Here is a 12,645-nt window from a genome sequence, read left to right as displayed (position 1 = left end):
ACCATACTTTTTCAATAAGATCTCGAAAGGCTCATTACAAAAGTGCTTTCCACCATCACTAATTATGACCTTAGGTATCCCAAATCGTGAAAAACTATTTTCTTTCAGAAATTTCAAAACAGGTTTGTGATCATTGGTTCTACAGGCGACAGCTTCTACCCATTTAGACACATACTCAACACCGACTAAAATGTACTCATATCCAAAAGACGGTGGGAATGGGCCCATGAAATCGATGCCCCATATGTCAAAAATTTCAATAGCAGTAATGGGCTGAAGAGGCATCATTTGCCTACGAGTTAGACCTCCAACACGTTGACATGGGTCACATGTCCTACAGAACTCGTGGGCATCTTTAAATAGTGTAGGCCAATAAAAACTACATTGCAACACCTTAGCTGCCATTTTCTTAGAGGCAAAGTGTCCACCACAAGCATCAGTGTGACAGAAAAAAAGTACGCTTTGTATATCATGATCCGGTATGCATCGTCTAAAAATTTGGTCATTGCAATATTTAAATAAATAGGGTTCATCATAGTAATAATTTCTCACTTCGCGCAAAAAAATTTTTCTATCTGTCGACCCCCAATGTTCCGGAATCTGGTTTGTAACAAAAAAATTTACAATATCAGCGTACCATGGTATATTCGAAAGTGCAAACAACTGCTCTTCGAAGAACGTGTCCTCTTAAGATGCTTGTAATGCAATTTTATATTGTGCCTCCAATTTTTGTGAATATTGTAGCATTTTCTGTGGACAGCTTGCTGAGCTACTAGATTGCCATGATAATCATCCGAGATTTTGAACATGTCCTAAAAACATAAGTAAAATCATTATGTAGTATGATCAATGCAACTATTACAAGTACCTAAAAAAATATTATGCAATAAATAATTATAAGGACAGATTGTATGATAGCAGATGAGTAGCCTCGTCTACATGCCGCCACGTCGGTATGCCCTTAATTGGACACATTCTCCTAATATACACCCCCAACAGACTGGCTACCTTTGGGGCATTAATATCACATAAAGTATTCCACTCATCAAGTACTGGAACAGAAAGCTTTTCTCCACCATTCTGGGCAATGAGCTTATCAATTCCTTTCCCAACTATCTTACCCCGCATGCGCTTTGATGATGAACTTGCTAAAATACTTAAATACTTTAGGCCATAAGACAAACCTGCTAATGATAGACAAAGAGAACGCAAAAAAAAAATACAAAACCACTGAAGTGCCATCATTTTACCAAGAGTATCTTAGCAATAACAAGATTCAGAAAGATGAGTTTTCTCATCCACGCTGTTGGCAATAATAGGTGGACTTGAAAGCTCGTGGGTTTGCTGGGTAGAAAAGGTGGGGAGCAGAGTAGGTTGGGCAGCCATCACAGGCACAAGTTCAGCATCTCCAGAAGAATTCAGTCCTTCATTATCAGATGGCAGATACTCTTCATCATCATCGCCATTGCTAATCTTGTTCGGTCCTTTATTACCATTCTGATTTGAACCAAACAATGCCTTGGACATACCCGGTATGCCAAGAGCCTCTAATCTCATTGAGTTCATTTCAATCCTTTTTTGCCTTTGCCTTTCGTATCCCGTCAGCTTCTGGGACAAGCACCCAGGCTTCACAAATTTTTTACCTACTTTGCGCATCTTTCATAATAAAAACCAGATAGATACATTACATTCAGCCATAAAGAAATATGGAGTAAAAAGTACATCACACTCTCCATAAAAAACAGAAGCATGTAAGATAAAAATGGATGATTTTTATTAACATATAAGACAGAAGCATGTAAGATAAAAATGGATGATTTTCATTAACATATAAAATAGAAGCATGTAAGATAAAAATGTTCAACTTTGCTATAGATAGATCATTAGAGAAATATATCATGGCTCTAAATCTACGAGTGTATCACTGTCACTATCAATGTCTTCTTCTTCATCGCTAGGCTCATCCATTACTTCATCGACACTCCCCCCGGCTTGATCTCGCCCACGGAACTGCAAAATGACCTCCTTTTGAATAATTTCAGCATCAATATCATATCTATGCAAATCCATTGTGGTTGGCTCTTCAATGTAAATTGGTTCAACATCATTGGTTTCATCTTGTTGGAATGCATGATTGAGAACAATGGTTTCTTCAACATCATTGGGTTCTAAATCACTCATCTGTGGCACATCCCATATACCTCGATGCTTGAATCTTTGGACAACTTTCCAATTGCCACGTCTCTCTGCAGTGTCATTAATATAGAATACTTGCTGCACTTGACTCGGTAGTACAAAAGCATCATCTTTGTACCACCGACTTCTTGTATCAATGCTAGTGCAATGCGCATCAATGCAGAAAGTTTTTTTACTTCCAGTGTTGAACCATTCGTATTGGAACAAAATGACTTGTTGTCCGAACATATATGTTAATTCCCAAACTTTGCACAAGTAACCGTAGAAGTCAATCGGTTTCCCTTCGTGGTCCCTTCAACAACTAACCCACTATTTTGGCTTTTAAGGCGGTTGTCACGTTCGATGGTATGGAATCGGACACCGTTACAAAAGCACCCCGAATATATGTTGACTATCGGACGAGGACCGTTGGCCAATGACCATAATTCATCAGTAGCTTCTGGTGATCGCTGGTTTCGAAGTTGAGTCATCTATAACAAAAAAGTGACATAATATGTTACTTCACTTTCAAATGCAAGGATAACGGTCCTACATGTTAATTAATTTTGCTTACGCGATCTTTGAACCACTTGGAAAATTCTTTACGTTGTCTGTTTGTGATGTCAACTTCACTCTCACCTTGTATGTAGTTCTTGTGTTCCCTATTCGACATTCCGTAACGTATAAGTAACATATAAGTCTAAAACAACTAAATATACAATAGCTGAACCTTAATAAGCAAGTTAAAACCCCGTGCCACGATCACCACCGTCATCATTTCTTTCTTCTCTGTTAAACACTATTTTGATTCCATCGAGGTACATTGAGCAAAATGTTATACTCTCTTTAGAAATATAAGCCTCAGCGATAGAACCTTCTGGGTGAGCTCGGTTGGCAACAAATCCTTTTAGAACTCCGAGTAACCTACGATAAATAATAGCTCAATGCTAATAGAAAAATTCTTACATGTACAATAATATATAAGATTACTATTCCTACTATACGGTTGCAAACAATTACCTTTCAATTGGATACTTCCATCGATATTGCACTGGCCCTCCAAGAATAGCCTCGCGAGGCAAGTGAATAGCTAGATGAACCATGACATCAAAGAAGGCAGGAGAGAAAATCTTCTCAAGCTTGCAAAGAATAAGAACAATTTGGTCCTCTAATTTTTTCTAAATGTACTTCCACTAGAGGCATCATAAGTTTGCATGCCATCCTTCCAAAGCTCTTTCAACTCATCAATTAATGGCCTCAAGTAAACATCTATTTCTTTACCGGGAGCCGTTTTTCCGGAAATAAGCAATGACAGCATACAAAATTGCTCTTTCATATACTTCCAAGGTGGAAGATTATAAAGCATCACGATAATGGGCCACATACTGTACGATGTGCTCATATTTCCAAAAGGATTGAAACCATCGGTGGCTAGCCCTAACCTCACATTCCGCGGATCCTTGGAAAACTCAGGATGTTGCCGATCAAAGTTCTTCCATTCCTCCCATCAGCCGGATGTCTTGATGTTTCGTCATCCACTCGCTTCTCCTTATGCCATCTCATATCTACAGCTATTTTCGGGGACAAAAATAAGCGCTTCAATCTCGGTGTCAGGGAAAAGTACCGCAAAATTTTATGAGGGATCTTCTTACCGTTACCATCATTCAGCTTATATCTAGGCTCATCACATATAGGGCATTTCTCCAGGTTCGCATTCTCCTTCCAAAAAAGAGCACAATCATATTTGCATGCATGAATTAGCACATATCCCAAACCCAAATCTCGTAAAAATTTCTTGACTTCATAAAGGGTCCATGGAACAGACTTATCACACTCCGGTAGAATTTCCTTGTATACCTTCATGTTCATGTCAAAAGAGGAATTGCTCCACTGGTTGTACACCTTAATATAAAGCATCTTAATAACGAATGATAATACTGTAAAAGTTTTGCAACCAGGATAAATGGGTCGTTGAGCATCATCGAACAACTTATCAAAATTCTGTACATCCTCCCTCCCCAAGTTATTAGGTAATTCGTCAATATCGTCATTCATAAAAGTGCCCATGTAAACATCTTCCAGCATATTAGACAATTCTTCCCTATCATCGATGCCATCCCCATCCATTCTATCCTCAACACCTCCACCATTGTCACAGTTAGCATTATTTGAAACACAAGATTGATGCACGTGAACTGATTCTCCATGTTGCACCCAAGTCTTGTAAGAAGGCGAGATTCCTGTCAACATCAAAAGAATCTTGACAACTTGAATGCTTTGTTTTTTGTCATTCATACACTCGACACAAGGATACCAAATATCATTTGCTGAGCCTAAATTTGCCACCGCAAATTCAATAAAGGACTTCACCCCTTCTCTATACTCTTTACTCTTCATTCTATTTTTTATTGTCATCCAACTCTTGTCCATTTTGACTGACCTACAAAGTACTTCATCAAGTTAGATTGATTAGTTTATAGATTTATTTTTGTATCCTGCAAAAAAAAGTTGCAGCAGAAAACCAGGGGCGGCCCAATACATTTGGAGACCTAAGACAAATTCAGTGAATGAGACATTTTCTTTTTTTATTATTATAATAATAATAAATTTTAATAAGTACAAAATAGTTAAAAAAATGATATGAAAATAGATAGCTATCAAGTATACTATTTCAACAAAGATGCATGAATCTAACAAAGATAGACAAGAAGCCTCTTCAGTTTAATATAATTCTTGAATAGGAGCATGAAAAAATATTTAGTTTAAAAGAAATCCCATCTCCCATCTTCCATCTCCCATCTCCCCTTCGATACCACAGCACGGCAACCATTCAACCCAAATAGAAAGGGGAAGAAAAAATTAAAAAAATCTCCACCCTCTAAGAAGTCCATCTCCAATCCCCCTATCTTTCTTCCCGATGGCCCAGCTGGATCGGAGTAATGTGAGGGAAGGAAAACCAAGACCAAAACCAAAAAAGTGAAGTCCATCTCCAAGCCCCCTATCTTTCTCCCCTCTGTTTCTCTCCACCCAAAACAAAACCACCGTCCCCAAATCCCTCCTCGCTCTCTCTCCCTGCCGGCCCAAGAAAAGGACCTCGCCCCAAATCTCCTCCCCGGTGGCTGCGGCGGCGGCGAAGGAGGAGAAGCCCTCCGCAGTGGCTGCGGCGGCGGCGAAGGAGGAGAAGCCCCCCGCGGTGGCTGCGGCAGCGACGAAGGAGGAGAAGCCCTCGTCGGTTTCTTCTTCTCTCGCCTCGCCTCCAAATTTTCCGACAACCCCCGAGGACCCCCGGCCACCGCTCCCTCTCTCTCTCCCTCTCCCTCCCGGCCTCTGCTAAATAAATGGGTTTCTTCTTCTCCCGGCTTGCCTCCAAATTTCCCGACGACCCCCGACGACCCCCGGCCACCTCTCCCTCTCCCTTTCCCTCTCGGCCTCTGTTTCTCTCCCAGCTTATCAATTCCTCTCCCGGCTGGCCTCCAAATTTCCCGACGACCCTCGGCCACCTCTCCCTCTCCCTCTCCCTCTCCCTCCCGGCCTCTGCTAAATAAATGGGTTTCTTCTTCTCCCGGCTCGCCTCCAAATTTCCCGACAACCCCCGACGACCCCTGGCCACCTCTCCCTCTCCCTCTCCCTCTCCCTCTCCCTCTCCCTCCCGGCCTCTGCTAAATTAAAATCCAGAGAACGTACCTTGGGACGCCGACGCCGAAGGGATGAGCGAACGAGAGAACGGGCGAACGGGCGATGCCAACGTGCAGGTAAAGGCGACGTGCGAGTGAAGGCAAGGAGCTATAGAGGAATAGGAAATTAGGTTTTTTTTTATTTGGTTTTCCTGCATGCATACTTTTCGCGACTAAATTTTTTTAATCACTAGAGATGAACCTTTAGAGACCAAAATTTAGTCGCAAAAATTTTACCTCCAGCCCGCGCAAAATACTGGACCCGCGCCAACTTGGTTTTGATTTTTCACGATCAAATATGCATTTAGTTGATGTAGAACAATCATTCAGTAACTAAAAAGGATGCGTGCAAATTTATTTCTAAGCGAATTTTCGATCCTGCCCGTAGGATGTCCAAGAATTCTATATATTTTTAAGCGAATTTCCGTTCCCGCCACGTCCTCAAGCCGCATATCCTGTCGATCCGTATATTTATTTGATAAGGAGTCAAGCATCGAGCTCGAGCTTTTAAAATTATATTATAATAATAAAAATAAAAAAGAATTTAAGTATGAAGAAAAGTTGTGGAATTGAGATTTAGCCGAAGAGACGAGGATATGCATGCCTAAGTGAATTAAGGTGTCAAACGGCACCGTTTGAAAATAAGCATTTTTTTGTTTTTTTGAACTTAGAAATTAGCATCTTACAGGGGCTAGCACAACATCGTTCGGTTTTACGGGAACCTTCCACTACCAAAAGTTTGGTCACTAAAAAACTCAAACTTTCTGCCCAATTTTTTCATCGAAAAAAGGCGCCATTCGTAAAAGTTTTTCTGGACTAAATTTTTTTTAGTCGTTGGAGGTGAACTTTAAGGACCAAAATTTAGTCGCCAAAAGTTTTACCTCCAGCCCGCGCGAAATATTGGACTCGTGCCAACTTGGTTTTGATTTTTCGTGACCAAATATGGATTTAGTCAGTGTAGGATAATTATTCCGTAACTAACAAGGATGTTGGTTGCAGATAGCCTTAGTTTCAGCGACCAAACTTTAGTCGCCAAACGTTTTACCTCCACCCCGCCAACTTGGTTTTGATTTGCCGCAACCAAATATGTATTTAGTCGGTGTAGGATAATTATTCCGTAACTAACAAGGATATTGATCGCAAATAGCCTTATTTTCAGCGACCAAACGTTAGTCGCCAAAAGTTTTACCTCCACCCCGCCAACTTGGTTTTGTTTTTCCGCAACCAAATATGCATTTCGTCGGTGTAGGACAATCATTTAGTAACTAACAAGGATGTTGGTCGCAAATAGCCTTATTTGCCGCGACCACGATTCATGTAGTCGCCGAAAGTGGTCGCTAAAAGTGAATTTTCTTGTAGTGTGTAAATGTCCTATTGTTTAAAGGTTTTATTTACATCTCATGCAAATAAATTTTGTTTAACTAATACATACATCTCATGCATACATTGTTTTAAACATATCTTAAACAAGTATAAACATTGTGATTACCACATGCATCTCATGTATATTTTCAGATCTGAAACTTTAAACCTATTATGCTATTCTCTGAATTTCATATCATGCATTACTTGATTTAAAATATTGTAATCTAATTGCAATTCTAAAATAATTTGCAAAATCATAGCAAATAAAAATCTGTATGCTGAAAATTTCAGCAACCTGAAATTTCAGCACGCAGAAAATCCAGCAAGCATAATTTCTTTAAAAATCAGATTAAAAATGTGGTAACCAATACTTAAGTCCTAATCATGCTCCCTATAACCATGGCTCTGATACCACTGCTGAGTTACGCCCTGTTCGATGCGACATTTGCAGCGGAATTCGAACGGAACGTCGTTCATTGTATGAATGCGCCTCGGATCGTAGAATTCAAAAAATTTTATGGATCCAAATCCAGAAGATCTTTGAACTCATTAGGGTGGAAAGATTAGGATCTGAGAAGGGTTGATTAAGATTTATAAAACTGAAACAAAAATCAGAAGTTTTAGATTTGAAGATCTCATCTTAAAAAATTCTGCAAGTGTAGAATACTGCAGCCTGATAATCTATTTTAGGTTCCTGTTTGAGCCGCACATGTGTCCGACCTCAATAGGTATCCACACGAGGATCTAATCATCTGAGATAAGGTCTTACCGGAGTGCTAGCTCCTTGCAAAGATCTCTCATGACTATCAAATAGATTGGAAGAAATCTGCAACATACTTTCTTGAAGAAGAACCCTTTCTTCTTTGATCTTACTCGCAACGGAGGAAAAGGAAGGAGGAACCTTTGCGAGTGGATCTTCCTTGCCTCGATGCCGTGGAAGAAGAGGATGTAGAGGACCCCCTTGCTGCCGTGGAGAATGAGGAAGAATGGGCTTGGGTGTGGAGGAAAGAACTCCTTCTTTCCTTGGGCGAATTGATCTCTTCCTAGGTTCTTCTTCTTTCTTTCTTTCCAACACTTGGAAGAAGATGAACTTGATCTCCCTTGCTGCCGTGGGAAGAAGAGGGGAAGCCTCTTGCTACCGTGGGAAGGAAGAAGAAAAGAGAAACGGAGGCGTGCAGATTCATAATATCTCCCTTGCTACCCTTTTATAGATTTGGTTTAGGGCTTCTCCTAATCTTATTAGGGGTATGGGACTATAACCCACCCTTGGATTAATGCCAAGTGTCCAATTTTTGTGCTCATAGATGCGTGACATGTGTTCACTTAATCAATTGATTAATTTTCTAATCACATTAGGATTTCTAATCTCATTAGAAGAATTAATTGATTTGGGAGCATGCATTCTACGACGCCATGTGGACTTTAAGGTCCGCATAGTGTGAACATGACTTAAGTCATATTCATCCTACGACGACATGTGGTCTTTAAAATCCGCACAAATTTTGGTTTAATCAAATTGATCCAATCATGAACCCAAATCAATTTGGGTCGAACCCAATTTGATTTGGCTTATTAAATTAGCCCAATTGCAATCCAATTGCAATCAATTCCACTTAATTCTTCTTCCATTAACTCACTAACACTTAGTGGATTAATTTAATCACCAATCATATTGATAATTGACTTCAATTAAGATTCTAAATCATAATTATGATAGTGTGACTAATTAAATCCTCTATGTGTGTGACCCTGTAGGTTCTATTCTGACTGGTAGTGAGATATATTGAGAGCTCCATCTCAATATCACTGAAACTTCTTTCAGTGGACTGAAATGATTTCAGTTCTACTCTCAGGGTTCACTGATCATCAAGTGAATGTCTTCGAGTCTCACAATCCACTAGTGACACCTAGCAGTATGTGGTGGCAACCCAGCAGAATGGAATGTCTGAACCTCTAGGTGTAGTTAGCGTATGATACAGTCCCTCTATCATGGATCCTGATGTGACGGAGGTTATGGATATCTCGTCAAACCCCATCATCCGTCATATGTCAAATTTATACGACTTCCAGTTCGAGATATGGAAAACTCTTTTTCCAAAATATCTGGCTAGAAATTTATCGAATTCAATCTCATAAATCACATAGGATCACTCCTAATCTATCAAAGTCAATAAATCCCATCTAGATGCAACCCTATTCCAAAATGAACCTACTGTAGCCAATCCGTACTACAAGGATCCGAATGGCTAGGGCCCAAGTTCACATGCTCGTCAAACTACAGTAACCTCACAGTGAATAGCTGAGGCATCGCAGGTCAAAGGACCAGTCATACAACTACAGCATAAGTAGTCACTAACGAGTGGATGGACATACATGTAACTACTATCTTTGGTCACGCTCAGTACCTTGTTCTCTAACAAGTACTTGCATAATCACTCTAGTGTCTCTACACCGTGGACTCGAGACTCGTCCATCTGACTAAGTGATCTGTGCACTAATCTCAGCGGATTGATCACCGTCCCTCGTGATGGATCCATCGATCAGGAGCATTAAGAAATTAATTCCTAATGACACATGCCTCAAATTCTCAACTTCTTGAGAATATGTGTCATCATCTATTAATTTCTTGGATGATTCATGGACACATACAAACATGAATGAAAAACAAATTGCCCAATCTTATTTATTAATAAGTGTCAAATTACAAATTTATGCCCCGAATTATAAATATGCGTCAGCCACGTTGGCTTCTAGGGCATACTTCTAACACGTAGGAGGCTAAAGAGCGCTGCGGGATACTCGGACACGGGATCCGAGAAGCTTGGATGCAACTGGAACAGGCGAAAGAGCTGCTGGGAGGAAGAAGAACAGTGAACATCAAAAAACATTTCCGTGACACTATTCATATGAAGAGTATTTTTACGTAACAGTATTCATATGAACAGTTTCATCTCAAACACTGTTCATATGAATAGTGTTTTCAGCCATGAACAGGGATAAATGTCATTATTAAGAATTAGTTTCATAGTTGTTGGGAATAGGCGAAATGAACATGAAAACAATTTGATTGGGTCATCATTTCTATTGTCACTTGAACAATTTTTGATTTGATCTGTAAATTAATCTGTACTCTCATCTCTTATCACCCCTACTTTTTTTTTACAGTTTAGAGTTTTTGTGGTGACTTCTAAAAATAACAATTTTGATATGATGGATGTCATTATGGTGCTTCATTTTTTCTTTGAAATCCAAGACATGCAGAACCTCTTGTGCTTTTGACGTAGCCAAGCACACCCTCAGAAAACAATAACATTAGTTGTATCTTTTCTTGTTAATTAATTGGTCGATCATCCTTTGTCATTTATTCTTGGGACTTTTAACAATCTTATTTTCTTTAACTTCTCCACTGTTTTAATCCAGTATGTAGAAATATTTTGCCTCTATGCATGTCTTACACCAAATCTCTTAGGTTCTTCTCAATTTATCGATAAAGGATTCTTGAGCATTTTCTTCTAGGTTTTTCCCAAGTCGTCCATGCAACTTCAGCCATTATTAATGGGATTGGATGCTAAAAGGATCTTCCCTTTTGTGATGAAGTGAGAGCGGTGCAAAGAGAAGGGATCCATGGCTGAAATGTGCCTGATCGCAATTGGTTGAGATGAACTTCTGTCCATAACAATAGGGATGAATCATGATGATGCAGTGGAAAGATAGGGAGTGACCTAGGTTTTAGGTGGGTTTGGCCCGGAAGGACCTTCAATTACAACAAGGAACCAAAATAAAGAAATACATCTTTTTAAGAGTTATATGCATGAAAACTTCAGAAAATTAGATACAAAAGAGTGCTAAAAATGTGCACAGATGTGCACTTAACAGCTATGTTATAGCAATCTAAGCTTCAAAAATGTATTTTTATTTCCACCACTAAAGCGAAGTATATAGTCATTATGGAAGGTTGCAAAGAAATGTTGTGGTTGATAGGTTTTTTGTGGGAGTTGGACTTGGAGTTAGATGGGTATGTGGTCTATGGTAATAGTCAAAGTACTATTGATCTTAATAAGGTTGCAACCTATCATGCTAGAACCAAGCATATTGATGTTCACTATCATTGGATCAAAGTCTCTTGGAGAAACAATGGGTGAAAATTGTGAAGATCCCAATAGACCGCAATCTATGATATGATGATCAAGCCCCTTACAAAGGAGAAGCAAGAACTTTTTAGGGACTTGATGGGTATGGATACTTGGTGGGCATTGGCACTTGGGCATAGGATTCACTAACTAATGAGAACCTCGTCAAGGGCCTAGAAGGAGAGATTGTTGGGCTTACTAGTTTTGGGTTAGCCCCATGTGTAGTGGCCCACACCATACTAATAGGTGTTGGCATGGACCTTACTAACAAGACGTATTTTTTTAAGTGGTAGTTTACACAATATGAGATAGAATACAAGTTAAAAGGAAGAAGGGGGAAGAGGTGCGCCTCAGGAATTTCTACACAAAACAAGGCTCTTATACAAGGTTCTTCTTGAATTGAAGTTCAAGAAACAAGTGACGTGTAATGCTTCCAGAAAGTTGGGGTTTTCTCTTCGAGGGTGTGTGCACTAATTTTTTAAGTTAGAAATTACTTGATATCTTTCTTGCAGAGGTTCTCTTGTATCCATACATTTTCTTGTTGTTGTGGACCTATTGTACACCTCATCTCATTGATTAGCGGATTCCTGTTTGGTGCCCCGTAGTTTTTTCTTTTCTTTTGAAGAATTTTCCACATAAATTGTTCGTGTTTATATTCTCTTGGTTGTTTGATTTTGCTACTTTCATAAAGTTGTTGGCTGTCCTTGTGCATTGAACTTATGAATATTATCTATAGCTTGCCTAAGAAGAGAATGGAGCACTTCTACCATCCTCCTATAATAACCTTTAGTCAAATGAAAGCATTTCCACCGAAAGCTAACCTCTTTTAGAAGCCTCCACTGCCATATTTAAATCCTTTTAGTCCTTCACTCCTAAACCTCCTTCGTCCTATGCCAAACACACCGAACTCTCTAGTTAGCCCGGCGGTGTCCCCCATTTAAAACATCTCTTCCCCTTCATAAAAATCTCCTCCCTCTATTCTCTTTCTGACTCAAACCAGCAGCAAGAAGGCTGACATAAAGTAAGCATTGCTGTTAAGGACCTCGCTTTCCATTCCACCCACCTAGTTTCTTCTCCACCCTCTCAACAAGCACCTCCCAGTCCTCTTTACAGGCCTTCGGTAAATGAAAAGGGAATCCCAAGTAATTTAGAGGAAACTGCTCTACTCAGCATCCAAATAAAAATGGCATGAGAATGTTATGGTATGAGAATAAGTAATCCACTTTCCCAGCACCCTCGGTTCTCCCTTGTAACAATTCTCAAACATGATGACCATAACCATGTCACCTTTGTCTTGTGGT

The 12,645-nt window shown here is 39.7% G+C and overlaps 1 protein-coding gene across 2 annotated transcripts; it reads right to left on the bottom strand.

Moving 5' to 3' along the window:
* Positions 1–2,756: 2,756 nt before the first annotated feature.
* LOC148702478 (uncharacterized) lies at positions 2,757–5,966 on the bottom strand. Of its 2 annotated transcripts, XM_088704328.2 has the most exons (3): positions 5,860–5,966; positions 3,196–4,670; positions 2,757–3,099 (listed from the first exon to the last, which is right to left on the bottom strand). In XM_088704328.2, exon 2 carries the CDS (start codon positions 4,603–4,605, stop codon positions 3,619–3,621), a length of 987 nt encoding a protein of 328 aa, XP_088560454.2. In that variant the 5' UTR covers positions 4,606–4,670; positions 5,860–5,966; the 3' UTR covers positions 2,757–3,099; positions 3,196–3,618. The 2 variants fall into 2 exon arrangements, with proteins under 2 accessions (XP_088560454.2, XP_088560453.2); XM_088704327.2 differs by lacking the exon at positions 5,860–5,966 and having other exon boundaries at positions 3,196–5,834.
* Between the last annotated feature and the right edge of the window lie 6,679 nt (positions 5,967–12,645).

The sequence above is a fragment of the Phoenix dactylifera genome, chromosome 9, assembly GCF_051530095.1.
Source record: "Phoenix dactylifera cultivar Ajwa chromosome 9, Ajwa_hap1_PhDact_Kaust_v1.1, whole genome shotgun sequence".
Lineage (NCBI taxonomy): Eukaryota > Viridiplantae > Streptophyta > Magnoliopsida > Arecales > Arecaceae > Phoenix > Phoenix dactylifera.
The sequence above is the reverse complement of the archived record's forward strand: the minus strand, read 5'-3'. Positions and strand labels throughout refer to the sequence as shown.

Bases quoted from the DNA above. Each gene is read 5' to 3' on its own strand.
- LOC148702478 (XM_088704328.2), bottom strand. From the start codon at position 4,605: ATGGACAAGAGTTGGATGACAATAAAAAATAGAATGAAGAGTAAAGAG.